Raw genomic sequence first — 21,693 nt, forward strand, 5'->3', positions numbered from 1 at the left:
TAAACATTGATAGACAGCGTCAGCTGTTGGCTGTAAGGTGCCAGGCCTCCGGCTCCAACAGTTGGCATACGACACTTAAGAGGGCTAAGCTGACACCTCCAAGCGTGGCCGTCATCTGTCAACTCCCATCGACCGAGTGGAAGATGGCGGGCAAGCAGACAAAAAGCTTGCCGATAATCAAGAAAGCGACACGGCGCTCTGCACACAACGGAAACGGAAGTTGCAGCTACTATGTAACGACGATGACGATTACGATGACGATGATGACGACGGCAGCGGCAAGCGAATCAGAATCAGAATCAGCAACTGAATCAGAGCCAAAATCAGAACGAAAATCGCAAAATGCAAAATGTAAAACGTAAAACGCTGTAAATTGCTTGTAGGATACCAAGACGACGATGACGACGATGACGATGAAGACGACGTCGACGTCGACGACAAATGACAAAAGCGAAAAGCAACGACATTTGACAACGAAAGCGGTCGACAGTCGACAGTCGACAGTTGAGAAAACAGGGTGAAGGACAATGCGCGTGTAGAGCGTAACGCTTATTGAAATAGTTCTGAAGTGAGCTCGACGTCGCCAGCATCAGCATCAGCATCAGCGTCAGCTCTGGCTCCTGCCTCCGCTTGGTTGCATGTGTCTAAGTGGGCCTAAGACCCAGTTGCTATGGCTATGTCTATGGCTGTGGCTGTGGCTGTGGCTATGGCAGTGGCAGTGGCATAGCCATAACCAGTGCCACTGCCATAACCATAACCCCGTACACCCCACCTCTGCCTTTTAGCCTTAGCACCCAACAATTGTTCGACTAACAATCTGCACTAACGAAGGCGGCAGCAGCAGCAGCAGCAGCAGCAGGCGGCAGTGAGGAATGCGCTTTGAGGGTCTTTCTTGGCACTGAGGCCAGAGGCAAAAGATAGATGCCGGAGGCGCAGTTGCAGGGCATTAAATGAGCCCAAGCTGTCGGAGGCACTGCAGGCAGGGCAATAATATGACTATCCAGGCGGCAAAAATTTCATTGATTAGCCAGCAAAAAGCAATTCTCATAATTACTAATAGTTCGCCTTTGGCTATGACTCTATTTACGATTTTGGCCCAATTTGTGACGCAGCCGAGTTTCCAAAGTTCTACTATCAGATTCCTGTGAAATTGCATATATACTTCATATGTACATATGTGAGCTGAAATTAGCCACACAAAGGAAATGCATTTTCCAATTCTCCAAAAGCAGAAACAAAAATCTTGATTGAAAACCTTTTTGATTTCTAGAATGGAAAATGTAGTATTAGAAATTTCAATCTCAATGAAAACGTTCAAACTAAAATCAAGAACAAGCTCCTTCAAATTATGTAAGCTATTTTTAATTCCAGGTTCATCAAATGCCATCTAAAATTTGAGTAAGGTGAAGCTCAGATTTTTGACTAGAATAGAAAATGTTGAGTTTAAAGTCCATAAAATGAGAATGAAATTTGAAACTATGACGACACCTAACTTGAATTGAGGTTGTTTTCTCTAGCTTAATCCCGCACAATCTAAAAATAATATGAAATGGATTTAAGGTTTTCGAAGCTCCTTTTGCTATTAAAACAAGAATAAATTCTTGATTTTGAGATGTTTTCCTGCCCTGTGCGGTTCTCAGTGCTTCTTCAATTTAATGGCACCTCATTAAGCACTTAAGCCTTTCAGGTCGATGCCAAGGTACAAAAGACGGCGAAACGTGCCAGCTCGGCCAGTTCTAATTATCGTCCGCATCGGTTACCTATTTTTATGCATTCTTAGGGTAAATTCATTTTATTGTGAACTCTGAAATATATTACTTAAAACATCTGTGAGGCAATGCAAAGTTACTTTTTGAAGCCGAAATCCGAATAAGATCAACTTATCATAATTTCAAGTTTTTCAACCTTATAGAAAAATCTAGTGTGAGCTCTAAATCTGAACTGCGAGGGTGTTTAGTCTTCCTTTTATTTCATAGAAAACATTTCCTACTATAGGCTCTACTTTTTTTGCTTTGTTATTTATGTATTTTTTTTTTTTGTCATCACACCGCTTGTTTCTGTGCAAGACTAGCTGTTGATGTTTCAACAGGGATTACGCAACAAAAGAAGATAAGCAGAAGAGCTGACAAGCTCTTGCCTTTAACCATACTGGCGATTTCTGTTTTTTTCCATTTCCAAGCTGCTTGCCGTCTATCCTTGGCTTCATCTTCAGATACAGAAACAATTTCCGCATGCAGTACCAAAGGATCCAAGGATCCTAGCAAGCATTTAACGTCAAGTAACCAGGCTGTAAGACTCCACATTTGGCGTCTGCATTTGGTGCCATAACCAGTGCCTTTACCATTATCCATTGCCGTGTGGTATTTGTTTTGATTTTGTGCGTTGCGCTGCTTGTAAGCTTGTTTGCCCGTTGCTGGCTTAGAATAACGGGGCCCACTAACCACAGCCAAGAGAAACAGCGAAACGGCTATAGCATGAGAGTAGGATACAACTGGGACTATAACTGAAATCGTAAATGAGACTGGCAATAAGACTCGAACGGAGACACTGGCGTCAACGTAGGTAGCGGTGGAGACGGGGACGAGGACTTACAGGCAACCACAGCAGTGTGGTATATGTGTATACATCTGCCTCGACTCCTCATGCCACACACGTCGACGCCTGAGTCGCACTCAGGAATATGGTGACTAAGTCCCTGGCAGAACTTTACCCCACAAACGATAGCTGGCCTGAATCGGAACTCTTTTCCACGCCAACCAATTTCGCAATACACTTTATGGTTTATAACTGACTTCTTTTGAAAATGCAACAACATTCAGCAGAACTGTTTTCATTAAGTATTTACAATTGTAATATGTACCTAGCTTCTGTGGCAGCCAGTCCAACGGAAAATCTGGCTATAAACTTATCTATTTCGGCACGGAGTCAAATGTAAATGTAATTTGAATGAAGTAGCCATGACTAAGAGGATAATAGAGCTCCCTGCTGTTAATTATTAACAATGCTCACAATGGAACGTACCCATTGTGTTGTGAAATTCAATTTTCCATTGTGGTATCCACACATATTGTGCTTTCAATAATTTGATCACAAAGCGATAGAATTCGTATTTGTAATAAGACTATTATTAATTATAGAAACGACCAATTCCAGCAGTGGGAAGGTGACCACAGATGGTTGGTTAACTTGATTTAATTATAGATACGAATTCAAATTATTATTGAAATTGAATCAATTATAATTGAATATAAGCTTATCAATAAGTAACAGTATTTTCTTTAGATTAGTTAATTTGGTTAAATGTGCGCAAAACTTGAAACTATTCACAAGTTTCTGTTGAGCTTTAGCAGACTGCAGACTGAAGGGGCGTGCATAATGTCCTTCCAGTTAACAGCAGTGTTACAGAAGGGATATTTCTTTTAACAGGGCAACTGAAATTTCCCACCGCCGAACAGTATAAAAGCGTGTCTCTGGCTGTGTCAAATCAGTTGCTATTGAGCAACCCAAGCAAGCGAACAGGAAGGAATTGGAAGAGGAAAACCAAAGGAAAAACTAGCATCTGGAAAAGCAGAGAAACAGCAGCCAGCGCGCTGTCAGTTTTGAATTGATTGGACAATGGTCAGCAGTAGTTTTATCAGAAATCAGTTTCAAGGATAACAAAAATTACATTGTTTTTTTAAAAATTTTTTTGGTCGTTGATAAGTAAAGTGTAACAGTAAAGTGAATGACTTTTAATTGGCAAAATGAGTAAATACGGAAAAAAAAAAAAGTGCAACGTTGAAAATGCCGACAACGATTATTATTATGAATTCTTCATGTGGTTTTTATTTCTTACAACACTTTGTGCATTTCTGTTTGCTCTGTGTCAATTAAAATATTTATTTATCCTTTAAGTGAAAGTGTGAGTGCGAGCGTCTGCATGGCTGTATATTTACGTGTTGTGAATTTCAGATTATCAGTGGACAAAGAATTAGTATTTGCGCGCCTAAAAGTAGACAATGGAAGTGCAACAGGACGAAGTTCATTTGCACTGTGATGGCAAATTGTGTGGGCAAGTGAGCCTGTGTGTATTGTGTGCATATGTGCTGTTCTGTCTAACTTTATTCATTTTCTTATGTTTTTTTTTGCCAAGCAATTACTTTCCCTTCTTTGGCCTATCTTGGCAAGCGAATTAAGCACAGCTTTATTATTTTTGAGCAGACATCTGAGAATATGAAATGATATGACATAAGCACAAATAAACAATATGAATATCTGACAAGGTTAAGAAACCACCGACTTCTCACTGCCAACTCGAGAACGTTTACTGCCAAAATAATTACTGATAGCATATAAAGAAATAAAAACATTTGCATCGAGATCAACTGCCAACTGCCAAGCATTTTCCAAAAAAGAGCAACGTAAACAACAATACCAGAACTTTGTTGTTTCAAGTTCCTTTCTTTTTTGTGGAGAAAGTGCAACAACATTACACACACACGCGCACACACGCACACACGCACACACATACACACATACACACACTCACACAATACACAGAACGACAACAACGCCGAAGCACAACTCGGTCCAAGAAGCTGCCGTCGATGCTCACCGTGTGGTAAGTTGACATTTCATTTCCATTTCCATTTACATGGCAATTTTGAGTGCATTTTCAACAGCATTTTACTTGTGATGCTAACAAGTTACCATCGCCGCTTGACTCCTAAGTGCATCTGCATGTATACACGTTTGTAGCTGTGTGTGTGTGTGTGTGTGTGTGAGTGTGTATGTTTGAATGGGGCTCTGGGATTGTGGGATTGCTTGTGTGTTAGTGTGTGTGTGTGCCAGGGTGCCAGGGTGTCGGGGTCAGGCGCATTATTACAAGTTATGCATTGTGGCCAGGCACCAACAACAACAATCGAAGAATCTAGCAGTGCCAGGCATCTGCTCCTGTAAAAATAACATCGGCCAGCGCCAGGAAAAGTCACGTTTCCAATGGCATTGACTCAAAATCCAAAACAACAAGCAAACTAAGAGCAAAAAGTAGAAGCAGATCTGGCACGAATAACAGCTAATTTTGGCGTTGACCCACACTCCCAATATGAACCAATGCAGCTGCTTATTTTCTGCCACTGGCAGAAACAGAATTGACAAAGTTCTCATATTGCATTCTGCAGCGATAAGACTTTCATCAAATCGGGGCTAATAATTGCCATTTGTTAATAGACTTGCATCTTTGGTCAATAGAGTACTGTTGAACTATGCATTAAAAATATAATAATACAATAAAATATTTAAATCCCTATAACAGAGGTATATACAATTTTGCAAACTCTGGCCAAGTATATTCGACTATCTATCTATCTATCTATCTATCTATCTATTGAAACCATTGATTATAAATAAGTACAAAGTAATTTATAATCGGTCACTCTCGACTTGAGCAGTCTCACTTACTCAATAGATTCAATTTATAATATATCCCGATTTTTTATTTATAAATATTAACTATCATACCTGCGGCTCTGCTAATAATAATAGTGGTTTCTATCATTAATGACATAACTGCTCTAGTAAATTTCAGTTCTTAATAAAATGATTTATTTTGATAGATATATAGGAGAAGGTCGTCAATTATAAATTGGTGTAACATTTAAAGCAAGACAATATGATGCAGAAGCCAATGCTATGCATGAAATGCAATTTGGACCTTGACATGGCTGAAAACTACAACTAAGATGCGTAAGCCTATTAAAACATGGTTGAACATTATTCAAGGACAGTGCTCGCAGCTTGGCCTAAAGGCCATTGCATTTTATTGAGTTGTCTAAATGGTCACTGTTGGACCATTTGCGTCTGGTGCGATGGCCCAAAAATGAATCAGAAAAAAAACCCCAAAATAGAAAACCAAAACAAAAAATTACAAAAAAAAGATACACAAAGAACAGCAAGGACATTATGAACACTTCGAACGCTTATCTTGGAAACACGCAACGAACGAGGCGCCGCTAAGCAATTTTGATAACTGCGCAGCGACAACGTCAACGGGTCAGCCCAATTTATGGCTGTCAAGTTGGTTGTTGTAGTTGTTGTCGTTGTTGTTTTATTTGTTTTAGTTGTTGTTGCGCTGCTGTGCATACAAATGTAAATTTCAATTGAGCATTAATCGGGCAGCGCAGGCGTGTCACGCGTGTCACGTGCCACACAGCACCCGCACGACCCTGAACGACTTTTGTGATGACTTTGCGATAAGCCTTCGATTAAAAAGTCACCCATTATCAGAAATAGCTGCTCAGCAGTTCTGCTCGTCCTTGCCAGCAAAGTTTCGCTGCAAGTTTTCATCTAAGTTATTTTCTTATTTTCGCTGCTCTTCCTTTTTCAGGCGGGCGCCAGCAACTTTGCAGTTTGGCACGCGCCTGCGAGTATGCAACACTTTTATCGACACATTTTTAGTCCGCTTCTGATTCCGTTTTGATGCTCAGGTTTTTTGTTTTTTGTTTTTTTAATTAAAAGCTTTATTATACGACACACCTTAGAAATTGTATATAAAACGATTGCGTAATTAAAAGCAAACAGCGAGCAGCACACACCAAAACACAATTTGTTTATTGTCGCCTCGTTGTAGTTGTTGAAGTCCATATATATATATATATATATATATATATATATAAATATATTTTTGAAATAGCTGGTAGCCAACAGTGAATGCCACTCGACTCATTGACGCCACGTGTCAGCCAGCCAGCCAGCATAGAAATTAAAAAACTTAATGGTCTGACAAGCGCACAAGCACTTGGACACAAAAACACTCTCGCCCAACACATATACGCAGACGGAGCGATAGCAAATTCTGTGTTCGTCATGTCCGAAATATATATATCAATTAGTTGCGAGTACTCGTCTTTGTAGTCTTTGTGGCAAATGTTGACAGCATAACTTTTGGAAATATATCAACAAAATATGCAATTTTAATGCTGAAATTTCAAAGTAAATCCATTTTATGTTACTAATAAATCGAATATTAAGTGTCTACTACAATCAATTGTGGTTAAAATCATTTCGTACGTTCACAAACCTAATGCAATATTAATCAATAATATTATTTATACAAATACCTTAACTCTGAGGCCAAGTAGAGAAATTTTTGCTTCGAGTGTCAGTTTCTCTTCAATGCTGAACTTTGACAGCGTGTCACACAAAACTCAAATGACAATATTCAACTGCAGTAACCCAATCAAAATCACACAATCAAAATAGAAAAACGCAGCCATAAAGTTATTCAATGGATTTTTATGTGTATGCACTGGGAAAACTGCAAAAAATACTTGCACAGATTTGATTTAAATTTCATGAACAGAAACACAAGAACTTAATTTAGCGCTCTGACTTAAAGTAATCGCTAGTATTTTTATTTTTATTGGTTGACATCTTGAAGTGATTTCCGTTCTGATATGAGGATTTCTTGCAAACTTAATTTGTGCTCGGCCAGCGTAGGAATATCGTTTGTCCTTCGTCCTTCGTGCAGTGGGTTGTTGCCTGAACGAGCTCACGTTGTGTGTAAATTTAAGCCAGCACCGCAATTTTGGGGACACTGGACAGCTACCCGCTGTCAGGCAAAACTGCACGCACTGTGGGTTGTCTAGACCAGCGCACACTAGCACAGACTACCAATTACAACCACACACTAGACACACACACACACACACACACACACACACACATAAACACACACACATAACCAAACACAAACACATTGATGGACACACCAAAACAGATATTCATCTATGTCGCACATCGTTAAGCGCTGCCAGTTTGACTTAATTTGCGTTAAACTTTTTTGTTAAACATATCATTCGGTTAGCAGGCCCAACGAATGGGAAGCAAGCCACAACTGAAAGAAAAAAACCCATGCACACCAGAGAGCGAAGCGGGAAATATATAAACAAAGGCATTAATCATGCCAACCCAGAGGGAAACACATACATATTTCTATCTATATACATCGCTGCAGAAGGCGAGAAGCAGCACAGAGAAAGGAGTGTAGAGGGTATAGTGTTGGGGTGGGGGAGGGGGATGGGGCTGGGAGTGAGCAGGCAGAATTTAGCGAAGGAGATAGAGAGAGGGACTGAGTTGAGGGTCCATTAAGCGTTTGTTTAGATTTCCTCTGTGCATGTGTATTATTATTGGTATTGTTGCGATCCTCACATGCTCCAACTAAAAAGCAAAGTCATCGTCATTCACATTCGCATTCGCATGTGTGTGTGTGTGTGTGTGCGTGTGCGTGTGTGAGTGTGAGTGTTTGCATAAATGACAAACGGTTGTTGGTTAAACAAAGGACCCAAAAAAAAATTAAACTACAGAAAAAGGAGTAGAAAAAATAAGAAGGGAAGTCTAAAATGGCAGTGCAATAGACCGCCAAACAATTTGCAAATTACCAAACAACAACTAACAATGGTCCAATTGAATGTACCGGACTGTGCCGATACCCTGTCTTACGTGCAATTATGCAAGATGACAGAATCAAGGACTCGTCACTGACATCAATCTAAGTAGAAATATATTCACGAGGCTTAGGATCTACAACATAAAAAACAAATGATGTCTTCCTTTCAAATATATATTTACATACCAGATTTATATGGGGAGATGAGGTGGGCAATCTGTTTGAGCAGCTTCAAGCTTGAAGCCCACTTTCAATAGATATAGGGCATACGCTTGATACAAAATACCACACAAGCATGACAGACAGAGAACAAGTGAAATGTGGGATCGAATGACGTGTGGCCCAGCAAGGTGGATGGCTTCGATATGTTCAGGGGTTTTTAACAAAAACCGAACAGAACTTTATTTATTTACCAAATGAAAACTTTTGGCCCGAAACTAAACCGCAATAATTGTAAGTGCACAGCAAACAGAGCCACAACAACCAAAACTAACAAGCGACGCCTACGACAAGCGTACGACAAACGCCCACCACACCTGCCCGGCCTTGTCCGGATCCGACCACCACCCAATCACCCAATCACCCTGCCACCCACTCCCTCTTTCTCAAATCATTCGTGTGTGTCGAGTGTCGAGTCCCGGCTGGCGAATTATTATGATAATCGCAGGCATAAATTATGCGGCATTCTTCTCAGCTGGCAATGCAATATGACAGTTTGCTCGTAGCCAGAGCCGTCGATGCGTGCGACGGTGTCGGTGACGGTGCTGGTGACGGCAACAGCGAAGGCAACAGCGTCGGCAACAGCGACGGGAACAGCGACGGCGACTGCGACAGGGACTGCTACAGCGACAAATAATGCTGTCAAAGTACACGCTTGCCAAGGAATTGAGGTAGTCTGGTTTTCTTAGTCAGGTAGTTGTCGGCACTTTCGAGTGGCAAACGCCGGCAAGTTGCTTAGTCGCTATTCATTCACTCTTTCGTACAGCCAGCAAGCCAGCCAGCCAGGCAACCAGGCAACCAGTGAGTCCGTCAGCAACTCAGTCAGCTGGTAAGTGTGGGAACGGCTTTTATGTATATTTGCCTTGGGGAAATTAAGTTTGTGTCATGTTTTGCGCCATTCAATCTCCCCAGACAACAGACGGTAGACGGGTGTTGATAGTAGATTTGCACTTCCAGCCATTGCCATTGCCATTACCATCGCCTCGACCACACTGCGTATGCGTGATGTGTGTCATATGCAAATGGGAGCAAGTGTTGCGTACTTAATATTCACGCGCGCGTGCTGCTCCAAAAGTGCAAGCTGAACATGTTGCAAGGAGGCAAGGAGACCCACGTATAAGTCAAGAAATTACGCTCACATTATTTAGAAATGATTACGGCAAAACGCAACAGTTGCCAACTGAACGTTGACCACGTTTGGGGATTTGGCCTTATCAGAGCTAGGTGAATTACTTAGGGAATTCCAGACACTAATCAGATATTTGTAGTAGGCAATACTATTTATTAATATTGCTTTTATTATTATATTGTGTGTATATATCAGGTTGTCTGGCCATCTCATTTAATTACTCGCTTCATTTTATTATAATTTTAATTTTTTTGTAAATTTAGCAGCCAGACAGGTTTAAAATGCTTGCATTAATACACATTATTGCTTGGCGAATTTGCTAGAAAACTCATCTGTTGGCCATCAATATAAAGCCGGATGTGCTGAGCACTCGCACATATTTCATATTTGCACAGAAGGTCCTTGGCCGATATATATTTTAATGCCTTCCATACTTATTGGCTGGCTGACTTCACTGACTGGCTGCCTTCAGGGACTTCTGGTTGGGCAATTTATCAAATATTTTATATGAAATTCTGTCGCCTGTCAACGTTGATTTTAGCGCTTAGCGTGCTGTGTGTATGTGTGTGTGTGTGTGTGTGTGTATTGTAGGCGGGGCAGGGGCGTGTTGGCTGGCAATCACGCGTGCAAAATAAAACACACCTGTTGCCAGGGTCTCGACTACTACGTGCGACGTCAGTGGCATCAATTATGTGACACATGACGTGAGGGATGCATTAACTCAAAAGCACCCAGCACCCAGCACCCAGCACCCGTCCAAACTCCTACTTCCCCTGGCCTCACCAATACCCCACCATTCTAGCAACTGCATATAGCATACAGTATACTGTGGGGCGTCCCGTCGCTTAATAAAATATAAATAAAAAGTCGTCAAACAGTAGATAAAACAAAACAAAATAAATCTTATATGTACTTTTTGTTTTCTAAGCACATTACTTTTGGTGTTTGTCATTGCAGCTTGCCCTCGGAGCAGTGAAATACGCAACACGTGTCAGGAGCAACAGGACGACAGTAAAATAATTTTAAGTCAAACAGTGAAGACTGTTAATCTCGCTTCTTGGAGGAGTTAAACAAATTCGCAGCTCAGCACAACAGCCATTGTGCAAAGCCCAATATCTGCAGCAGACGTATTAACGTTTTCTTTCAGCCAAGAGCCCTGGTTGTATTAAAGTTACCAAGCTGCGGCCACGGGGGGCAGCGATATTTGGTAATTGAATTGAATTGAATTGAATAATAGTAAACATATATACTTCATACGCTTCATTGCATTCAATTATTGTTTAACATAATTGCTTATATTCTTCCACATAGCTTTAACTCTTTTAAATTTAGTGTGCTGAATTGGATCGCTGTGTTTTAACTTCTCCTTAATATTGAAATGGCCAAATAAGTAGTTCGCACAATCTCAATTAAAGTCAGTTAAATCCAAGCCACTGAGTTGGGCATAGTATTCCCAAAAAGTATCCATAAAGTACTGAACATCAACAAATATAGTAATATTCTGTTGCTTGTAAAGAAATATATATTTTTGGGCAGTAATAGCTTAGACAATCAGTGGCGTAAACGGCTTTGTTCAGCAGCCCCTCGTTCCGGGCCTATGTCATTGTTTACGTGGAGGTTCCTCAAATCGAATTTCATTCATTTGCAACATATTTACAGCCCGCAATTATTTCCAGCATTTTATTTTTATATCTTTTAACAGAGAGTTGCTTTTCAATTTTTTGATGATTTGTTTGTGCAGACGGCAATCAAAGCCTCAATTGTTACGCCCCACGTCAAAGACCACGAGACTAGGTAAGAGACACCTATCTGGATCCAGCCTACAACCGCCTCGACTATTTCCGCTCTTGCTGCGCGCTTTGTTTTTATTGCAAAGTGTACAAGTGAGCGCTTCCGTTTCCGCTCGGCGCGACTGTATCGTACTTCCTCTTGGATTTATCTCTCCTCCTTGTAACCTTACAGTTACAGTTCACTCTGTGATGGGCCTTATCCACTCCATTCACACTCCCGTTACTTCGTTGGGTGGCTCTGTCGATGTCGCTTCACGTTCTTTGTGCTGTGACTGCGACTGTTCCTGTTTATGTTCTATTCTTGGACTTTCTACTATTTAAATTACACGGGTTCGGTTTGGTGGGCGAAGTAGGGTAGCATTCAGCATTCATTCATCAGCTTGTACTGCCAGCCATTTTTACACGCAATTTCTTTGAACCGGCCGCCTTTTTGTACGCTTGGCTCACTTGCATAAATTTAACTTGACTCTCCTTGTGGATCCTTGAAGAATTAACGTCTACTGCGAGCGTCAACACCATAACGGTCTCTCCGCAAAATATGATAACAAGACTCTACAACACCGAGGAGGATCCCGTCTATTGCTCATTCGTCTGGGGGGCAAACGTAAGCAACGGCAGGAGCCATGCCGCCAACTCGAGCGCCTTGTATCCTGACGACATGCGGGATGACTGGTTTGCGGTAAGTGGCATATCTCACAGCATCCCCAGACTGTAAGACGAGACGTTAGCCGTTAGCCGTTAGCCATTAACCGTTAGATTAGCATAATCAGAAAATCAAATCAAACTAACCGACAGCAAAATATTATTGCCAGCGTTTAGGCGCACGATTTCCATTGTTCAATTTTGTGTAAGGCATTGTGAGTATTATACGGCAGTAAAAAAGCTTTATGTTTATTACAATTATTCTCATTTTCGTGAATAGTAAAATGATTTTTCAAATATATTTTTAAAGTATTAAGCACTCGCAAGTGGTCATTAACGACATAAAAAAAACGAACAAAAAATTGTTTAAGCTTCCACATTTTTTTTCTTGAAAATATTAACTTAAAATATAAAGCAGTTGCAGTTGGTCAGTAAATAAAAATACTCTTTAAAATACTTTTAAATTGCATTAGTAAAATGTCCGCTCGTATGGCAAAAATTCCTTTGATAGAACACTCGATTGTTATTGCATTTATGAAGTAGCTGTGCAAAGAAAAAGACAGAGCCTCAACAAAAAAAATAGAATGCACTTAAAACTTATGACATCTGGGCCCTTTCGATCTCTTCTTTGAGGTATAACAGCCAGCTCTGCCGGGGCATGCCACCTGCTGCGAGCAGCTGCACTAAAACTGTTGCCTACTTCTGCTGGGGCGCACTCACAACATGGTTTTGCTTACATAGCTTATTAAACAGAGAGAGCGGTTTGGGTGGCAAACGTATGAAAATCCCATTCAAGGCAAAAGCGAAATAACTCATTTTACAGCACAGCACGTGCAAAAAGTTTGCACACAAGCCGGGAATGCTCATAATGCTGTTGCTAGTGGTGATGCTGCTGGTGCTGGCACTGTTGCTGTTGCTGTTGCTGTTGCTGTTGCTAGAGCCATGCAAAAGCTGCTTTGTGAGCAACTTTTGCCCAAGGCCGAAATAAGGCGAACTCAAGTAAACTGGAGAAAGCAACAACAACCAGCAAAAAAGTAAAGCAAACATGCTAAAAAGCATGCAAAACATATTTACAGCCCACTCAGAAAGTCATGTGAGAGAGATAGCTGCTTAGAAATGGTCAAAGCAAAATTGATAAAAAAGAGTGAGAAATAAAATGGCAAATGTGTGTGTGTGTGTGTGTGTGTGTGTTTTGGTATACGTGCGTGTTTGGGCATAACAAGTTACAAATAAAAGTGTCAAGTTGACTATTGAATTTTTATCTGCAGCAGCCATCCAACTGCGCAACAACAATAAGTGGAAACAATACGGAAGGCTGCTAGCAAGCCAAGGACAGGAAGAGCTAGAACTAGACAGAGGGAGAGACACAGAGAGTGAGAGAGAGAGAGGGACTGTGACTGTGACTGAGACTGAGAGAAAGCTGCATGATTTATGAGCTGTGCCGTTTTTTTGTTTACTATTATTATTAAACGTTATTGGTTTCGCCTTCAGCTCTTGGTTAAACATCTACTATACATTCTCTGTCTATCGCAGGATGCCGAGGATCCGCGCACCGAATTGCTGCGCCAATACTGCTACGGATACTTTTTGCCCTTCATTTGCGCCTCCGGTATCATTGGCAATGTTCTCAACCTAATTGTTCTTACCCGCCGCAATATGCGGGGTCCGTCCTACATTTACATGCGAGGTAAGTCCAAAGCTGCCCCTTGTCACCTGCAGCCGCCACAAACAGGGGCCAACAAACACTAGACAACCTTTCCGAATTTACTTCTTTTTTTTCCTTCTTTATTTTCGGTCCATCCTTGGAAATTTAATTTCATTGACTGTATTCAAATGGCCATTTCACTGAATAATTGCCAATTTTAGAGTGTTGAGAGTATTTCATCCACTTAAAAGCCCTTCAAATACAACATTTAAATTGCATACATCGGAATTGGCCTTTCTTGAGTGTTGCTACAAAAAACATAAGCCAACAACATGTTCAAATAAGAAGCTTTCAACAACAAAAACCGAATAATGAGCACAACTAACGCTAGATGTATATTGACTCTACATCTAGATAATCACTTGACATACACAAACATATTCACGCGTTTGTTTTTATTCATTCAGGTATTGGGATATGAGGGCTGCATTAGGCCATTGATAAAAAATCAAGTAAATCCAACATTGAAAAGTGCCAAAACCTGACGTGTATTATATTTATGTATAAAAGAAATCTAAATTTTCGACTACTGCTCGAATTATTTTTTTGTTCACTTGAGGAACACCTTTGATTATTTCCTAACGTTTTCTATGGGAATAAATGTGTGCTTGTGTGGGTGCTTTTATATAGACATATCTATGTTTGTAGGGGTGGACAGTCTGTGCTATCCGTATTTGATTAGGCACCATCGGAAATTTATGTAAAGCTGGCTAAGCTGACAGAAGAGTTGGGGCCAGCAGCAGAAGGGCCAAGGGACAGAATTACGCCACAAGCAAAACAAATATAAAAGGGGAAAAACGAAAAAATATTTTGAAATATATTAGACAAGATGTTAAGTGCGAGCATGTAGCTTACTAAGTATATTAGGCGTTTGTTTGCTTTATGGCCTTTTAATTGATTAATGAGTTGCCCGAAACGATGTAAAAGTTGTCAACAGAGCAGCGTGTTGCCAATTCGTTAGCTTTAACTATGCCTAACACAATCCGTCACACACACACACACACACACACACACACACACACACACACGGGTGTGTCGGGAACTGAAGCCACTCAATTTATATACCAGCGTTAGCTTTGACGAGAACAGCCCTGCAAATGCGAGCATAAAAAATTTAAAATGCTTCAAATGTATTGCGGCTGTGATGCCACCATAATTGATTGCCTTCGCCCGTTCGCAAGCTTTGCCAAAAGGCAGCTTGGCAGATGCGAGTCGGTCGCTGCCGGCTGATAGCTGTTAGCTGATGCTGTTAGCTGGTAGCTGGTAGCTGGTAACTGCTAACTGCAAAGTAAAAATGGAAAACGCTAGATGCTTGCCACTTGCCGCTTGCCGCTTGCTGCTTGCTGCTTCGTGCTTGCTATTATCGTTTTTCTTTTATTTTTTGGATGGGTAAATGCAAAGTGAAGCCCTTTGGCCGTTAGCTGTTAGCTGTTGGTTGTTGGCTGTTGGCCATTGTTGGTTGGGCTTGAAATATCACCAGTCTCATCTCAAAAGGCATGTCGAGTGGCGTGGCCGTAAATAAAAAGTTGAAGAGCTGTGCAGAGCCAAACGCAGGTCTCTAAAACCTGAAACGACTTCGACTTATTGTACAAATGGCCCCAAAAATTGGAACTCTTCTTTTTGGGACTGAGTAATAATGACCGAAATCAGAGCAGTCATTTTATTAAAATAACACAAATATTTTGCTACCAGCAGCCTTTTTACGAGGCGGCCACTGCCGTTTGTCGGTCATTGCCTTCGAATATTTGTCAGACTTTTCTGTTCTATGTATGTATGTGTGTATGTATTTATGTTTGTGCGATAGTAAAGTCCTCCAACCAACTGTAACAAGTAACAGCGCCTAGTCAAGGGAGCAGCGCAGCGCAGCGCTCTGCTAATATTTGGTGCCAGTTTGTTAAACAAAAGTTATGCACTTGGGCTTTAAGAGCTTTCAAGGGGATACAATGTTTTATGGTTAACTAGGGGATTGCTGGCGAATGTTATTGACTGCATATTAAACTACCGTATCTGAAAATTTGCTTAATAAATATAACAATTATTTATGGCTTTTGGCCCAATCATTGTTCAGATTTTCAGCACATGATATTGTGACCTGGTTAGACAACAACAAATACACATACAAAATTAGATACAATTAGCAAACATCAATTAAGATATTAGGGAATTTCCGATTTAATTTAACTTATTTGTTACATATTAGACATTTTTTGATATATGTACATGGAAGTAATAACGTAATTATAGAGCCATAAGCAAGTCGTAAATCAATAAACAACACACACACACACACACACAGACATTCGCATTCGGATTCGCATTCGCATTCAGCAGTAAGTGGAAATTACATATATCTCAACAAAGCAAAAGCCAAAATATCAAAAAAAAAAAAAAACATAAAATTTATGCCGAAAACGGAACGCAAAATTAGGCAAACAAGCGTCCAAGGACCAAAGAGTAGCGAGCAGAGAGGAACAGGAGAACAGGAACTGAGAGCCATTTATTCATGTTGAAGTAGGGAATGTTTGCCGGTTTCAGTTTTACTCGCTTCCTGTCGCGGCCAGTCTGAAGCGACGCCATAATTATGCCATAAACTCAGCCATAAAACTGCTTTAATGTTAAATTTACACCGTTTTTGCCATTTGCCGTTTTCCATTCGCAGCCTACTCCACAGCCGCACTGCTTGCCATTGTCTTCGCAATACCATTTGGCATACGCATGCTGGTGCACAAGGATCGCGGACAGTGGGAGGAAATCGGGCCGGCATTCTACACCGCACATCTGGAGCTTTTCCTTGGCAATGGATGTTTGGGCAAGTACAAATCCAGCTTTCTTTCACAAAAGCTTTGGCGCTCTCAAGGGACTCGAAAGCTTATCTGCAATCTGTCCACAAATAAAGCATTGTATTATTTGTTTATGTGTACAACATGTTGTACATGAGAATCGTCGATAGAAAATCTATATATTATATTATTCGTGAATTTGCAGGTGTCGGTGTTATGATGCTCTTGGTGCTTACCATTGAGCGCTATGTCTCCGTTTGCCGCCCAGGAGCCACGCGGCCTGCTATAGGTCAACCTGGGTGAGTATTTTGAGTATTTTGAACGCAGTTGCATTGTGGAGGATGCAACTAATGTTTGGCTAATGTTTCGTTGCAGTGTTGTTATATTTATTATTTGTGTCCTCACCTTCATCTTCTACTTGCCGAGTATTTTTCGAGGTGAGCTAATCAAGTGCATGCTGACTTCGAAGAATGTTTACGTGTACTTGCGTCGGGATAACATCATCTATCAGCAAACCCTCTTTTACTCGGTGTACAAGGTCTTGGTGGAGATTATCTTTAAGATCATCCCCACGTTCATAATTGCCGGTCTCAACTTGCGTATTATGTGGGTCTATCGTCGCACCTGCGCCCGGCGTCGCCAAATGGTTCTGACCCGAGCCATTTATGCGAAGAACGAAGATCCACGCAAGTTTGCAGAGGAGCGGCGACTCTTTTTGCTGCTCGGAAGCACCTCGATCCTGTTTTTGCTTTGCATTTCACCAATGGCAATCCTTCACATGACGATCGCCTCGGAAGTGTTGCCCAGCTTCCCGTTTCAGGTTTTCCGGGCCCTTGCCAATCTATTGGAACTCATCAACTACTCGATCACTTTCTATATATATTGTTTGTTTAGCGAGGACTTTCGCAACACTTTGTTGCGCACCTTCAACTGGCCGTGGGTAAAGAGCAAGTTGTTCCGCCGTCAGGTGGATGAGGTGAGTGCTAGTCCGCCAGCAACGGCCACCGCTGCTGTTTGTAATCCAGTTTGCCCCACCATCCACATAGAGCACTCAAATCACCCGGAACATGCCAATGGTCCATTTCGCAAAGGTCAATATGCGTAAACATCATATCACCACCACCACATCCGGCATTGGACGTTCCAACAGCGTAAATTGCCGGTGTTCATCCCCTGTTTCGCCAACGCGCTTCTTTGACCCAGTCTAAGGGCCCTATCATCCAAGATGCTGGGGGTGTTCCAATGGTCTATTCCGTTATCATCATATCACCAACAATACCATCTAACATTGGACGCCCATCTTCGACCCAAACTAATGCTCCCCTGCATACCCAACTGTCATCCAAACACTTAATGATTACAAATGTATTCGACGCGTTTGCCCCACATTTAACACAATTCCCGCTACTGTCCACCAAATACTACCTACCCGAATGCCAAAGTCTTGCGCATTTTACCACATACACATATAGAGTTATTCGCCTTGTTTGTCCTAACTTCAAAACAATTCCCGCATTATAATTAATTATAATACCTAACAGAAATACACCAAATACCATACGAACAGAAAAACTGACAAAATTACATACAGAGTCTTACTTTATATCGCTTTTCGCTCCAAATTCCAGTTGTTTTCAAGTACTTCATTACCAACACAAAAAAATGTACTCCAGAGCAAGCAATCATTTCAAAATTATTTTCCCAAATTGAAAAAGTGGTTAAATCACAAGTACATCACATCGATCATTGTACATTTATTTTTCAGAGTGCATACAGTCAACATCGCCTTCTCAAATTCACAAGAAACTTTAGTTAATGAGAAGATTCATCGCAGTTGACTCTGCAATATACATGAGTGTTTACCACAAAGAGTTATTATTTGTTGTTTTTTAATGGCAGAGATTTGAATGGATGTAATTCAATTTAACTAATTGCATATTTTTTGATGGTTAATGATTTTTTATAGAGATGTAAAAACACGATGTGTGCACATTCATACAGATGTGGTTTGTTTTCTAAAATGTACAAATAATTTATAATATTTGATTTGATATTTGGGATTCAATATTCATTACAGGTTTAATGATTGAAAACAAAAGAATTTAAATATTGGTCGCTTGATGAGCTAAGGCTGTCCGACTTTGGTCCTTTAAGGACTAAAAGCAATCGGATGGGATATTCTTAGTGCGATGTAAGACGAATGAACTGATGAAATGACATGAGCTTAAAGCAGATAAAGAAAAGACAAACAGAAGACAGAAGACGGCAGACGGCAGAGAATTTCAAGTGAGGTAAACAGACGATTAATGACGATAAAGATTGATAAATGATTGATAAACCACCAAGCGTGAAGTCAGAGAAAGGAGTTACTAGAGAGCCAAAGATTACATAATCTAAAATACAGAAACAAGCAAGGAGCCATGTAGGCAGTTCTAAGATATCGTACATACGATGTTTGAGGTGTCTGAGGTGATACATAAAGTAGTTCACGAGTAAAAGCTTAGCCTAAAAGGCAGCATAAGCTGGAAAGAAATTATTCATTAGTCAAGTGTCTAAAATATTAATCATGGATTTGTATTAATAAGTTAGGTATAATTTTAAATCAATTTATACATTTATTTACTTTATGGCCATAAAAAACTTTTGTTTGTTCTCTTGTATACTTATATCAATATCATCAAAAATCCATAAAACCAACAACGATAAAAAAAATCAAGATTCATGAATCATATTTATGTAAGCCGGTATATTTGAATTTATACAACTAAATATATTTATATATATATGTATTTATATCTATTGAATGTAGAACTTAAGTGCGTGCAAGTTCTGATTTTTAACTTTTGTGACACAAGGATAATTTTCGTAAGACGAAGAAAAAATTGTTAAATTAATTATAATATGTTAATTGTATAACATTAAGTTACATTTATGTCTAGTTGATAAAAATCAATTTATTATAAAACGAAATCGATGAGAATACTTTCTGCAATTCTGAACTGTCCTGGCCTAGTCCATGTTTATTAAGTTATCAACTATTTTAATTAGTTAGTCGAAGATAATGTAAGCTAAAAATCCAAAAAATCCAAAAAATTCCCAAAAACTTGCAGCACGTGAAAATGTCTCAAAAATAATGTGTGTACCTAGAAAAAAAAAATACAAAAAAAATAACTGTGCTAAATGTTGTTTACCTACCAAATAGCGCATATGTGAAAATGAAACTAAAAACTACAAAATATGCTTCTTTACAAAAAATATACATGTTTAACATACTCAACAAGAGATAAGAATAACAAAAATGATATCATGAGGCGAAAGTACCAGCTAATAAATTTTTTTTGTGTGTTCTGCAGAGCACAGCTCAAATATAAGACGCATAGAAGAGAGCAGAAGAGCGTAGAAGAAACTAGAAGAGTTAAGTACGACCGGACTAATACTTACTATATACTATATACACATCAATATACAATTACATACTTACATAAATTCAACTTGAAATACATACAGTATAGCCATATACAAATGCTGCAAAGAACAAAAAGAATATTCATTTCTATTTTTCCACATTTTTCCTCTATGGTTTCTCCAGAGTGTTTATTACTGTCCTCTTTTCGCTATTTTTAACATAATCCTCTACTTTATTCGATCATCCCAACCCATAATTCGTGCATCCTTTTACTTGTGCTTTATGGGTCTATCGATGGTGGGATCGTTCATTTAAGGCTTTGGCTTTGTTATATACAAATTACTTTTCCGGTGTATTTGGAACAAATTATATCAGCTTTACTCAAAATCAAAGAAAAAATAATAAATAAAAATTCGAAATCAGATCTTATATTTGCATAAGATCAAATAACTACGATTATAGAAAAAATAGCAATGACATCGGAAAGCATATTGTCTGCGTGGAACCATTGAAGAGGAATATAGAAGAATTTATATACATATTTTTTGATTTCTTGTGCATTTGTATATGAATTTAAATTGTGGCTCAATGTCAGTTGTAACGTCAAGCAATTAAGACAGACACGAAAGCAAAAAAAGCACAAATATACTTACCATAGCAATAAATATACCTACCATTCAGTAGAATGCCATCCTTATAAGTGTCCATGGAATGCAAAATAGCATACTCAACGTACTAAAATATTCAGTAAATGTAAAAGTAGTTTAAAGAAAAGAGAAAACACACTTAAACTCAAGAAAACGAAAACCACAGATCACAATATACAAGTCACAATACACAATCCACAATATACAAGTCACAATACACAATCCACAATTCACAATATACAATATACAATATACAACACACAATATACAATACACAATATACAATACACAATATACAATAAACAATATACAACACACAATATACAATTCACAATATACAATTCAAAAAACATATACATTTAATAATTAGATTTAAGTTTTAATAAATGTTAATAAAACATAACCAAAACATTTCAGTAGAAATGTCATAAAATAAAATCTGCATGCCGGCATTGTCACTGCAATTACGTTAGAACCGTTGATAAACAGTTAATACAACGCAATATAATATTCGAATATAAGCGCTGTTCCATCATGAGGTTCGACAAAAACATTGCATATCAATACCAATTTAAGTTTTAGTATTATTATCGTTTCCTGAACCAGCCAGAACAGCCTACAAGCAAGGACGAAAGATATCAGCTCGGCTCTTGAGGTTGTTCAAGAATGACATGTATACCTTATGGGATATCTCCTCTTCTTCACTTCGTGCAGCAAATCAAATGAAATCCTTTCTGTGTCGAGCAAATATTTATAATTATGAAATTTGTTTTTCCCTTAAAAATACTTTATTAAAGACCATGGTACACAGTAAAAAAAAAAAGAAAAAAAAAGATATTATATTATTGTTTGTATAGATAGGAGAATGGAAGAACTACGTGAACATCACACGGCAAAGGAATATACAAGGAGCATTGCTTACAATTAACAACGAACAGCTAACGGCTAGT

At 39.4% G+C, this 21,693-nt stretch overlaps 2 protein-coding genes across 4 annotated transcripts in view; one reads left to right on the top strand and one right to left on the bottom strand.

Annotated features, from left to right (window-relative positions):
- The first annotated feature begins 3,534 nt into the window (after window positions 1–3,534).
- Window positions 3,535–20,957, top strand: LOC6569523 (probable G-protein coupled receptor B0563.6). Of its 3 annotated transcripts, XM_043216251.1 has the most exons (8): window positions 9,255–9,315; window positions 9,411–9,473; window positions 10,731–10,980; window positions 12,052–12,242; window positions 13,739–13,892; window positions 16,570–16,719; window positions 16,896–16,989; window positions 17,066–20,957. In XM_043216251.1, the coding sequence occupies exons 4-8, from the start codon at window positions 12,102–12,104 to the stop codon at window positions 17,793–17,795; spliced, it is 1,269 nt and encodes a 422-aa protein (XP_043072186.1). In that variant the 5' UTR covers window positions 9,255–9,315; window positions 9,411–9,473; window positions 10,731–10,980; window positions 12,052–12,101; the 3' UTR covers window positions 17,796–20,957. The 3 variants fall into 3 exon arrangements, with proteins under 3 accessions (XP_043072187.1, XP_032597329.1, XP_043072186.1); XM_043216252.1 differs by lacking the exons at window positions 9,255–9,315; window positions 9,411–9,473 and adding an exon at window positions 3,535–3,618; XM_032741438.2 differs by lacking the exons at window positions 9,255–9,315; window positions 9,411–9,473 and adding an exon at window positions 4,504–4,600.
- Window positions 20,958–21,597: 640 nt separating this feature from the next.
- The window catches only part of LOC6569524, a 964-nt gene continuing 868 nt past the window's right edge, over window positions 21,598–21,693 (bottom strand). Inside the window, exon 3 of the mRNA XM_032741403.1 lies at window positions 21,598–21,693. This exon is cut by the window's right edge and continues 367 nt beyond it. The gene's annotated coding sequence lies outside the window, so the exon portion shown is untranslated.

This window comes from Drosophila grimshawi, unplaced genomic scaffold (assembly GCF_018153295.1).
Source record: "Drosophila grimshawi isolate 15287-2541.00 unplaced genomic scaffold, ASM1815329v1 contig_848, whole genome shotgun sequence".
Taxonomy (NCBI): Eukaryota; Metazoa; Arthropoda; class Insecta; order Diptera; family Drosophilidae; genus Drosophila; species Drosophila grimshawi.